At 45.1% G+C, this 12,704-nt stretch overlaps 1 protein-coding gene across 1 annotated transcript in view; it reads right to left on the bottom strand.

Annotated features, from left to right (window-relative positions):
• Positions 1–2,541: 2,541 nt before the first annotated feature.
• Positions 2,542–12,704, bottom strand: part of LOC123483237 (E3 ubiquitin-protein ligase TRIM47-like) — a 69,352-nt gene continuing 59,189 nt past the window's right edge. Inside the window, exons 9-12 of the mRNA XM_045212762.1 lie at positions 3,775–4,008; positions 3,475–3,634; positions 3,290–3,349; positions 2,542–3,053 (exon numbers count right to left, since the gene is read on the bottom strand). Coding sequence (XP_045068697.1) covers positions 2,542–3,053; positions 3,290–3,349; positions 3,475–3,634; positions 3,775–4,008 — 966 coding nt within the window. The remainder of the gene's footprint in view (positions 3,054–3,289; positions 3,350–3,474; positions 3,635–3,774; positions 4,009–12,704) is intronic.

Raw genomic sequence — 12,704 nt, 5'->3', positions numbered from 1 at the left:
TGATGACTAAACTAATCAAAGACTAACACACACACACACACACACACCACAGTAATCAGATCATGGTGACTCCATAGTAATAACATTTATAACTCATAAGTCACCAGGTGTGATTTACCTTTTGACAGATGAAACCCTACATCAACTACTAATGACTTATGGGAGGAAGTGAGCATTTCACATATTAAGATATAATACAAGGATACTTCCTTTGTGTGTTGTACTTAGTCAATTGAAAATGTGCTTAAAGTTCTGAAAAAACAGCCTTTTTGATGATCTGTTTTGAGTTTTGTATTAAGAGTTGTGAAATTTTACCACATACTTGTGAAAATAGTACAAAAGTGATTATAAAATCTATAATACATGGATACTTCCTTAAATGTACTTATTTTGTGTTATGCAATTATGTTATTGAAACAGAATAAGTCTAATGAGAGAATAAATAAGTCAAGTCCAACCATTACCTCTCTCCTCTTTCACATCCCTCTATCATCACTCCATGGGTGTGTCCCAATAATCTCTCCTTCCTCCTGAAGTGTATCATTCCTTCACTACTCCTCTCAAATGTCAAAGCATTGGATTGGTGTTGGCATGGGGTAGAGGGAGTTTACATATGCCAGTCATTTCCTTTTAAATCCATGAAGGGAAGTGGACAAGTTCAAACTTAGAAATGAGATAATAGTTCCACACCCCATATGTCCTGATAACTACAGGAATGAAAACATATTGAGGTTGTCTGCTTTCTATACAGTTTGAGGGGAGAGAGAGAGAGAGAGAGAGAGAGAGAGAGAGAGAGAGAGAGAGAGAGAGAGAGAGAGAGAGAGAGAGAGAGACAGAGAGAGAGACAGAGAGAGAGACAGAGAGACAGGACATCAGGTAAAGTTCTGGAGATGAGGGAATATGTGTGCAGAAAGAAACCCTCCAGTATGGTTAACCCCAGACTATCAATACAAGTGACCATTTAGAATGTGACCCAGTGCAATGGGTCTTAACAGAACTGGGGGATGTCAGCCATGAAGTTGTCTAAACACAACTGGAACATAATTTGTTTGTGATTCATTGTTAATGGATTTTCAATTAGGAACACAGGGGGAAAACCTAACACAACAACACACATAACACACAACCAATAAAAACAAAGGGGGAGGAAACCACTAAAGTCATTACCATATTGTCATTTTCTAATGACAGGGAGAAAACATGTAAAATCTAGAAGACTACTTTAGATCTGGTCAGAAGAAGCCTAGTGCACTATGCAGGGAACAGGGAGAGATTTGGGACAGAGACCGTAACTCCTGGATGGAAATCTTCATTCTAATGACAGTGAGCAAATCTCCAATCTCCACCCTATTCCCTATGTAGTGCACTACTTTAGATCTGGTCAGAAGTAGCCTAGTGCACTACGTAGGGAACAGGGTGTCATTTGGGCCAGAGTCAGTAACTCCCCTGGGTATGAATTCTCTCTCTATCTTATCTGTCTTCTATATTATGTTCTCCTCTCCTCCTTTCTTCTCTCCTCTATTCACTCTATTCTATCATCCACACCACATGCCAGCTTCAACACAATCCATTTACAAGTTAAAGACACACCTTGGAATAAATAGCAAAGGAAAACTACTACTAGATGTATTTTTTATTTCCCATCACCATGAATCATATTGAATAACTGAACAGTAGCAGACCTAACTTCATCTGTTCCTGACTCTGGGTAGTGGATTAAAAAGACCATCAATCTCCAATGATATTAAAGTACAATTCTGAACATTACTTATATACTGAGTGGCAAGTCAAGATATCTGCTATTTTTATTGTTTGGTTAACAACACCACCTGCTGGACAGGTTTAATGTTGCTTGACTGAGCAGTATGGCAGAATAAAAGATGCCAAATTTAGGGCCGGTTTCCCGGACATCTCCATTGAACATGCTTTTTAGTCTAGGACTCGGCTTCATCTGTGTCCAGGAAACCGGCCCATATAGTTCAATTAGCAAGTAAGTAACACTACCTGTTCCATGATACTGAGGAAAATGACATTGAGACAGAGAACCAATTGAGAAAACATTTCAATGGTTCTGAATGAAAACCAACATACATTAACAGCATACATCATGATTAATGTGAATATATAAGATTAAAACATTGCACTTAAAAAAATATGAATGCATTGAATTGTAATTCATAAAATCTTCTGAAGATCAAATCAATCAAATCATTGTACATAAAAACAGAGCAGAATGAATCATCACATCTGGGGACCATCACCACCAGCATGACTAGTATCTATGTGGACCCTACTACAGTTTAACCAGCTCAGCTATAGACTACACCAGCATGACTAGTATCTATGTGGACCCTACTACAGTTTAACCAGCTCAGCTATAGACTACACCAGCATGACTAGTATCTATGTGGACCCTACTACAGTTTAACCAGCTCAGCTATAGACTACACCAGCATGACTAGTATCTATGTGGACCCTACTACAGTTTAACCAGCTCAGCTATAGACTACACCAGCATGACTAGTATCTATGTGGACCCTACTACAGTTTAACCAGCTCAGCAGTCCCAGAGAGACAAAACCCAGGATAGAGGGGCTGAGTGAATGTGGTCTGGACTCTGTGGAGGAGGGTCATTGTGTCAGAGACACTGTAGAAGGACAGAGTACCTGCCTTGTGATCCAGGTACACTCCTACTCTGGAGGACTGAGGGCCTGATACTTTAGTGTCAACATTATTGTGTCTGAACCAATAACCACCACTAGAGCACACTAAACACCAGGATTTGTCATTGTATCCAAATGCACCATATGTCTCTGTTCTGCTGATGTCTTTATATGAGACTGCTGTATAAACATTCTCCCCACTCCACTCCACCTCCCAGTAACAGCGTCCAGACAGACCCTCTTTACACAGAACCATCATGTAGTTTGTGAATCTGTCTGGATGATCAGGATATGGTTGGACTTGTTCTGTATAGGTCACCTTTCTGTTCCCTTTAGACAGAGAGAGGCGTTTGTGTGCTGTGTTTGGGTCCAGTGTGAGCTGACAGGAATCTGGGAGAAGAGCAGAGCAGAGACCAATGAGGGGAGTTAAAACAATAAGTGAAGTCAGATACTGTATCTACCCTGTCTTTGATTAGAGCACAGCAGAGATCAAATCAGAGAAATATGAGGAGTCAGATAGATACCCAGTCTTTGATTAGATCTACTATTGCTATATATTTCTAGAGGGATTGTTAGGAGTGTCAGTAAAAAGAGACTGTTAGTTACTTCAGAATAAAGAGACTCACATTGTAAGAACTGTTCTCTGGTCTTGGGCTCTGGAGGCAGTACAACATCCACTATATTCACTACAGACACACAAACACATTCACAGAGAGAGGGAATGTTATCATCACACCATGTTCCATATTTATATGACTAGTAGGGAACTTTCAATGGTCTAAAGTTGATGTTCTTATTATTTTCAACACACCTGTAGTGGAGATCTTGGTCCATTCTCCTTTAAGGACGTCTTCTAGTTTCTCTCTCAGTTCAGACACAGTCTTACTCACATCTCCAAAGTACTGAAGAGGACGGACAACGATGCTGGGTAAGTCTGAAGTAACACTGATACTGGAGAGAGACTGATAACTCTGGGGAGAGAGAGAGAGAGAGAGAGAGAGAGAGGGAGGGAGAGAGAGAGAGAGAGAGCGAGAGCGAGAGAGAGAGAGAGCAGAACCAAATGATTGAGAGTTTTAATTTCATATCACATGTATCAAGGCAGTTTAGTTACCTGGAGGAAATTGATGTGATCCTCTGTGTTTGAGAGCTGCTCCAGCTCAGTGCTTCTCTTCCTCAGCTCAGCTATCTCCTGCTCCAGTTGCTCCAGGAGTCCTTCAGCTTGACTCACTTGAGCCTTCTCTTGGGCTCTGATCAGCTGCTTCACCTCAGAGCGCCTTCTCTCAATGGAGCGGATCAGCTCAGTAAAGATCTTATCACTGTCCTCCACTGCTGCCTGTGCAGAGCGCTGTTAAGAGAGAGAGAGAGAGACTGACTTGTCTTACTTTAATGAGCCATCCTCATTACACTAACACCCCCACCCCTAAAAGCACATTGCGTGACACCACAACCTCCACACAATCATATTATCCAGTACCCAACACCACAGTACAATACACCATCCAGCACCACATTCCAACTGTCCATCCAACCCCTCCTCTCCAGCTGTACAGACAGCCCCCCTGAGCCCCCATACCTCCTGAAACATCTTCACACTGTTGATCATTTTGTACAACTCAAACTCAAGCCTAAGGCGTCAACCAGCTATTGGTGTCCAGGGCTCCATGTAATACCCTCCACTGGAGGACCCCTGACCTTTCCAGCACTGGGAGCTTATAGAGCACCCTCCACCTATACCCTGCCATGCTCTCAGCCCCCACAACCCCCTGCCACTGATGTCCCTTCACTCCCGCTAAGCTCCTGATGTGTCTAACCTTGACACTGAGGGTGTACAGCACCTTACCCCCCACCTCCTCAAACTCCCCCAGGCTCAGAGTGTTAAAAGTCAGTGAGTCCTCCGGACTCTCCTGCCAGTCCCCAGTCTCTGCTGTCACTTGCAGTGGTGGAAACGGTGGTGGCCCCTCCTCAGGCTGCTCCAGCCCTAAGTACTGCAGCATATAAATCAGAGACCCCTGCTGTATTGAGTCTCTCCTGCTGCATGATGAAGAGCTGCTGATCCAGCCCCAAACCACCAGCCCTCCTCAACAGAGCACATCACATTTAAATTAAAAAAAAATATATATATATATATTTTTAAAATTTAAGTAATTTAGCAGACGCTCTTATCCAGAGCGACTTACATGAGCAATTTGGGTTAAGTGCCTTGCTCAAGGGCACATCGACAGATTTTACATCAAGTCGGCTCGGGGATTAGAACCAGCGACCTTTCGGTTACTGCCACAACGCTCTTAACCACTAAGCTACCTGCTGCCCCATCAAATCAAATTTTATTTGCCACATGCGCCGAATACAACAGGTGTGCCTTGCGGTCGGAGGCCAAGTGGTTGCCATACCAGGCAGTGATGCAACCAGTCAGGATGCTCTCGACGGTGCAGCTGTAGAACATTTTGAGGATCTGAGGACCCATGCCAAATCTTTTCAGTCTCCTGACGGGGAATAGGTTTTGTGGTGCCCTCTTCACGACTGTCTTTGTGTGTTTGGACCATGATAGTTCGTTGGTGATGTGGAAACCAAGGAACTTGAAGCTCTCAACCTGTTCCACTACAGCCCCGTCGATGAAAATGGGAGCGTGCTCAGTCCTCTTTTTTTTCCTGTAGTCCACAATCATCTCCTTTGTCTTGATCATGTTGAGGGAGAGGTTGTTATCCTGGCACCACACGACCAGGTCTCTGACCTCCTCCCTATAGGCTGTCTCATCGTTGTCGGTGATCAGGCCTACCACTGTTGTGTCGTTGGCAAACTTAATGATGGTGTTGGAGTCGTGCCTGGCCATGCAGTCATGGGTGAACAGGGAGTACAGGAGGGGACTGAGCACGCACCCCTGAGGGGCCCCCTTTTTGAGGATCAGCGTGGCAGACGTGTTGTTACCTACCCTTACCACCTGGGGGGCGGCCCGTCAGGAAGTCCAGGATCCAGTTGCAGAGGGAGGTGTTTAGTCCCAGGATCCTTAGCTTAGTGATGAGCTTTGAGGGCACTATGGTGTTGAACGCTGAGCTGTAGTCAATGAATAGCATTCTCATGTATGTGTTCCTCCTGTCCAGGTGGGAAAGGGCAGTGTGGAGTGCAATAGAGATTGCATCATCTGTGGATCTGTTGGGGCGGTATGCAAATTGGAGTGGGTCTAGGGTTTCTGGGATAATGGTGTTGATGTGAGCCATGACCAGCCTTTCAAAGCTCTTCATGGCTACAGACATGAGTGCTAGGGGTCGGTAGTCATTTAGGCAGGTTACCTTAGTGTTCTTGGGCACAGGGACTATGGTGGTCTGCTTGAAATATGTTCGTATTACAGACTCAGTCAGGGACATGTTGAAAATGTCAGTGAAGACACTTGCCAGTTGGTCAGCACATGCTCGGAGTACACGTCCTGGTAATCCGTCTGACCCTGCGGCCTTGTGAATGTTGACCTGCTTAAAAGTGTTACTCACGTCGGCTATGGAGAGTGTGATCACAGTCATCCGGAACAGCTGATGCTCTCATGCATGCTTCAATGTTCCTTGCCTCGAAGCGAGCATAGAAGTGAATTAGCTCATCTGGTAGGCTTGTGTCACTGGGCAGTTCGCGGCTGTGCATCCCTTTGTAGTCTGTAATATTTCTCAAGCCCTGCCACATCCGAAGAGCGTCAGAGCCGGTGTAGTACGATTCAATCTTAGTCATGTATTGACTCTTTGCGTGTTTGACGGTTCGTCGGAGGGCATAGCGGGATTTCTTATAAGCTTCCGGGTTAGAGTCCCGCTCCTTGAAAGCGGCAGCTCTACCCTTTAGCTCAGTGCGGATGTTGCCTGTAATCCATGGCTTCTGGTTGGGGTATGTACGTACGGTCACTGTGGGGATGACGTCATCGATGCACTTATTGATGAAGCCAGTGGCTGATGTGGTGTACTCCTCAATGCTATCTGAAGAATCCCGGAACATATTCCAGTCAGAATGCTGCCACCCTGCTCTCCAGGTCCACCAGGCCTTGTCCCCCCTCCTGGACAGGCAGGTACAGCACCGCCGCCCTCAGACAGTGATGCTCCGACCTGAAAAAGATTGCGCTGTAGGTCCACAAGCAGAACACCGGGGGGTTGAGAATGGCCAATTTATGCCATAAGGAGGATGCCGCCAAGATCTTGATGATCAGAACCCTCCCTCTGTATGACACTTGGGAGATGAGACACCAAACGTCCTGGTACACAGTACGTTTGGTCCTTGTGTACAATAGAGTCCAGGTGGGACTTGAGTCTGTTAGCGAGGACCTTGGTAAAGACCTTATAGTCCAAACAGAGCAATGCCACAGGCCTCCAGTTCTTTAAGTCAAGTCGCTCAAAACACCTTCTTTTGTGCAGGAGAGTCAAAGCCGCCCGTCTACAGCTTAGCAGCAGCTCCCCCACCCCGACGCACTCACACAACACACGTTCTGTCCAATAATTCCCCAGAAGTTTTTATAAAAATCCACAGGCAGACCGTTTGAGAGACAGCAGCTGAGAGTTTGTGAAAAACCAGGGAAATGTTATTTCTCTGTGACAGAGAGAATTTGGAAAGGTCTGTGAGCAGAACCTGAGAACACCCAGGATCACAGAGTTCTGCCCTCTATAAATCAGAGAACAACTCCACAGCCGCGGCCTCATCTCCCCACAACAGAAGTTACCCACCCATCAGGCTCCCTCATCTCCCCACAACAGAAGTTACCCACCCATCAGGTTCCCTCATCTCCCCACAACAGAAGTTACCCACCCATCAGGCTCCCTCATCTCCCCCACAACAGAAGTTACCCACCCATCAGGCTCCCTCATCTCCCCCACAACAGAAGTTACCCACCCATCAGGCTCCCTCATCTCCGCCACAACAGAAGTTACCCACCCATCAGGCTCCCTCATCTCCCCCACAACAGAAGTTACCCACCAATCAGGCTCCCTCATCTCCCCCACAACAGAAGTTACCCGCCCATCAGGTTCCCTCCTCTCCCCACAACAGAAGTTACCCACCCATCAGGCTCCCTTATCTCCCCACAACAGAAGTTACCCACCCATCAGGCTCCCTCATCTCCCCCACAACAGAAGTGACCCACCCATCAGGCTCCCTCAACTCCCCACAACAGAAGTTACCCACCCATCAGACAAACATAAAACAAGGGATTTTCTTGGTTTCCACACTCTGTTTTCCCAACCCAAAAAAGAAAGAGCTGGGAGCATCCATCTCCCTCAACACGGAAAATCTATCTCTGGGCTTTCCCTACATCCCACCACTGACAGGAAACCTCCCAAAAGCCTTGGAAGTTTGAGAAAAAAGTGACATCTTGGAAGAGCTTTACATGGAATTTCCAATAGGACACCTGCCTGGGCCCTGGTGAAACAGAGAACTGAGCCCTGTACTAGGTGCAGACACATTTTGGAAAGCAAAGACAAGGTCATTGATTTTGGCTGTAACCACTAACAACCTACCCTTACACACCTCTTTTGCTATCCCTGCACAAATATTTGTGCCACGGCTCAGCACATGCGCCCCCTTCCACCAAACCCCCAATACACTCAGCCTATACCACTTCCTGGGTGAGAGGACACTAAATCCAATGAACCGTCTGAAAACGAGACAGCCTTGTCCTCCGCTCCCGCAAACTCACCTCCCCCCTCTTCCTCTTCCTCCATTGGCACGGTACCGTCCTCCTCCTCTCCAGTCTCTGCCCCCCTGCACTTCCCCCCTGATCAGTGCCTCTTCCCCAATGACAGGCACATTTTCCTGGGATGAGCCCACCAAGCCTACAGAAACCTGCCTCAGCTCATGTAGCCCAGCTGCAACCCTCCCCACCACCGCTTTCTCCACGGCCTGCACACCACCACTTGACCCTGCTCTACTCTCCTCCCTCCTGGTACCCGCTCCATATATTCTGCAATTCTAAGTAATTACTACTTTAGTAAGGATATACACTTAGTAAGGACATACACTTTATTCAGTACTACTGCAGTTGTTTAATACTTCCAATAGATGGCAGCATAAGACCATGAATGACATTTCAGAAGATTAGTTTAGTTCTCTCCCTGGATACAACACCACTCCACCTCACAGGAAAACTCCTGCCTGAGCTTTTTACTGTCCCTTTCCACACTGCTAACGCAAGAGGAAGGACTGAAAACACATTACAGTTTAGTAATATAATGATGATTCATGTTTATTATTACCTGTTTTTATGGTCATGTTTTGAAATTATACTTCATTACTATAATGATTATCAATAAGCCTAAACATTAATTCTGTCACCTCTGGTCGACAAAAACTTATTTTCCTAGTACATTAATTGTCAAATTCATCAACCAGCATCGAGCACTCTGCCTTCTCACGCAAGCGAGGGGCATGTTGAGGTAAATATGCTAACCGCGACAGTTTCATTATGTAATTTATTGGTGGGCTGGAAGATGCAGTGTTTTTTCTTTTCTATTCAGAGGCTATTTACTCCCAATATGAGATAATTTTATATAGAAGGTTTTTATAATGCATGTTTACTAGGATTGAGGTTAGCGCATCTGAGTAGGGATTATTTGGCCGGGGTTCAATACCTGTCCTACCTATCAATCATATTGCTGCTTGTAGCCTATAACTGATGATCCCCACACTTGAAACACTGACAACTATCTGTGCTAGCAAACCCTGTGTTCCACCCCTCCCCTGTGTAACCTTGAAGTTTGTTAAGAAACAAACACTTGTCTACGAAAAGAGAAATGTTTAACGGATTCCGCTTGGCACCCAGCCGAGAGCACACGAAAACCACTTGCAAATTTACCAAAACTAACCAACTACTTGCGGTCTGTTCGTAAGTAATAAACGGAGGCAGATTAGCCACCACAACTCTTATCGAAAGAGGCGAAATCTGCTCCAACACACACCTCACAAAAATCCCACTCGCAACAAGACAAACCTTTTTCATTAACACAACCACCGCCTTGTTCATTATGGATGCAGAGTGCAGATGTTCTGCTCCAACCTGTTCGCCGACCATGAGCAAAACTTCCTCCACACCTTTCTCCGGAATGCACCCGAAGCGACAGCGTTTCTTCTCCACTCGGTTGAGGCCATCACGCCGCCCTAACAAACTACCCCTACTCCCCCCTCAACTCTACACGATAAACAGTGGCAACCAATAAACAAACCCTCCACCATGAGAAAATACATTCAGAAAATACGCAAGAACCAAAAGAAAAAAGAATAGTAGCCCTCCTCACGAAACACAAATCTCTCACACAACCAACTTCTTCTTCTATGATATAATGGCGGTCCACAACCCAACGTTAAAGGTGCATGCCACCACCTACTGTGCTGGAGTGTGTGGTCAATCACGGTTTCTAAATCCTCCTACCTAACTCAGTACTTCTGAGAAAATAAAGAAGAGCCCTACTAACTTCTAATAGATCCTCCCCCATCCCCAAAATCCCATCCAAACCCCCCCAGCCCCCTCCAACCTCAATGACCCTACACTTCAATCTTTCCCTCTCGTCAACATACTTACAACAATATAACAACACATGCTCCACCGTTTCATCGACCGTACCCCCCAGACACAAACCATTCCCATGCTTGCCAACCAGATGTAATGACGAGATCAATGTCCTAAGCGCAATTGAGTAAACACCACCTCTTCCTTCCTAATCTGACCTTTGAATCTTGGTCCATCGACCTTTCTGTAAAACTGTAAACTATTCATGTAAATGCCGGCCCTTGTGCTCAGAGTACCATCTCTTCTGCCACACATCTATCAAAATGGCTCTGTTCTTACATTTGGCCTCACCTCTACCCAGTGGAACATTAATATAAATTATATCTCGTTTCAAAGCTCTTTTAGCTAACTGGTCTACAATTTCATTCCTTTCCACACCCGAATGTGCTGTGACCCAGCAGAATCTCACTACTAAACCATTCTCTCAATTCTCCATAATAACATTAATACCTCCAATAGCAGGTAACTCCTATTATATTTACCAGATGATAAACTATTCAATACAGACAAAGAATCGGAGTATACTATAATTCTAACAGGTTGTACGTCCTCCACCCACTGGAGGGCAACTATTATCGCCAACAGTTCAACTGAGTATACTGACAGTTCATCTGTTAGTCTTCTACATATCTGCACATCAAATTCAGGAACGTAAACGCCTGCTCCTGTGCGCCTACTATCCGTACATACAAAGGCATCTCACCTGCCTCCACCAGTAAGACACATACAGATGTTGATTTAAATGCACCAATACATATCCTTAAAGCTTTATACTGGATTCTCTCTTTGCCGCTGTTCCATAAACTATACACCCAAAATGTATTCTCGTCCTGATCAGAGCTCTATAAATATCCATCAAAGATTGTCTGTCAGCACCCCATTCATAACCAGAGACTCACAAAACCAACTACCGTAAAAGTGATGGAATGAGAGAGACAGAGACATCGTTACAACTCTGTACACAGCCATAATCTAACGGTTCTTCTTCTTTGGAGTTAAACGGTGGTTGGTATCCAATATGTTGCATTACCGCCCCCAACTGGACTATAATATCAATCCATTATACTTTGTAATAATACAAAAAACACTCTTCCAACTAACCCTACACTCATTAAATACCCACTACCCCATTCCACTACTTTGATCCTATCTACTCCTGCACCATGCCAACAGCCTGGGAGGACGGGACACCACCCCTCAACACACCCTGTAACTCTTCTGAAGTCAAATCTCGTATGCCCAAATACTTCTCTGCAGCTGCCACCACAACATCTATTTTCTGTGATATACATTCCATTTCTGCAGTACAGTTAATAAACATTGCTATGAACGCTAAGAAGCTAACTTTACTAAAGCATATATCACTCGTTGGCCTATCCCTCTGTGCTGGCACAGATCTACTACTCACAGGGATCCTCTCAGGATCTCTCACCCTTGACACATCCTCCTCTACTTTCTTCACTGTCTCAGCATACGACACCTTCTGCACTACTCTGACTCAAGCCACCTCAACCTACCTCTCTCGCACTGGACACTTCAGATCCCCAGCAACATGGGCATCCCAACAGTTGACACACAACTTTATCCACCGAAACTACACAATCCTCTATCCCATGCCCTCCAGCACACTTCCCACATCTTGGAATCTCCCTCCTACAAACTGCTGCAACATAACCATAAACGTTGCACCTGAATCAGTGCAGTGGATTCGGCACAAAAGCTCTAACAGGATAACTGATATATCCTAACATGACTTTATCGGGTAAAGACCCAAAACTCAAAAGGACTGACAGTGACTCCTCTGTTTCACCACGCTCACCACCAGGTCTGCGTCACACCAAACGGCGGGCATCACAAACACCAGGAAACTTCAACTTGAATTGCTCCACCTCCACACTTAACGCTACCCCAGAAATCACTCCTTTCAATGGTGCCCTGTTCCTAAGAGCAAAGCAAGAAACAGATCTTGACCGAAGTTGCGTGACACGCAGCGCCCACTCCCTCTGGTCAGAAGAAACACAAACAAATATCACAAGTCCACTACAGGTTACCTTCACTGATTCAACTGCACGCAACTCCTTTCCCACCAACCTTAAACCACAAATGGATCTACCAAAAGGTATGGATCCACTTTCTCCAAAAATGTAACTCCTACTGCACCAGATTCTTCTTTATCATGTCCATTGATGCCAGGCTCTGGTTCTGAGCTCATCACCACACCTTCTACCTCACAAAACTCTCCCTCATTCATTTCCATTTCACCTCCAGAACTCAGTCTGGCGAATGGCTCACTCTGTTTTCACTTGAATTATAACATGTGAAATGTCTCTATTCCTTTGAACATTTTGTGAGTGTAATGTTTACTGTTAATTTCTGACTGTTTATTTCACTTTTGTTTATTATCTATTTCTCTTGCTTTGGCAATGTAAACATATGTTTCCCATGCCAATAAAGCCCTTTTGAATTTAATTGAATTTAGAGCTCCATGTATGAAAAAAAAAGAATGTATGCACTCACTA

This window comes from Coregonus clupeaformis, unplaced genomic scaffold (genome assembly GCF_020615455.1).
Source record: "Coregonus clupeaformis isolate EN_2021a unplaced genomic scaffold, ASM2061545v1 scaf0048, whole genome shotgun sequence".
In the NCBI taxonomy this organism is placed as follows: Eukaryota; Metazoa; Chordata; class Actinopteri; order Salmoniformes; family Salmonidae; genus Coregonus; species Coregonus clupeaformis.
Note: the sequence above shows the minus strand (reverse complement) of the source record. Positions and strands in the feature narration are given on the sequence as shown.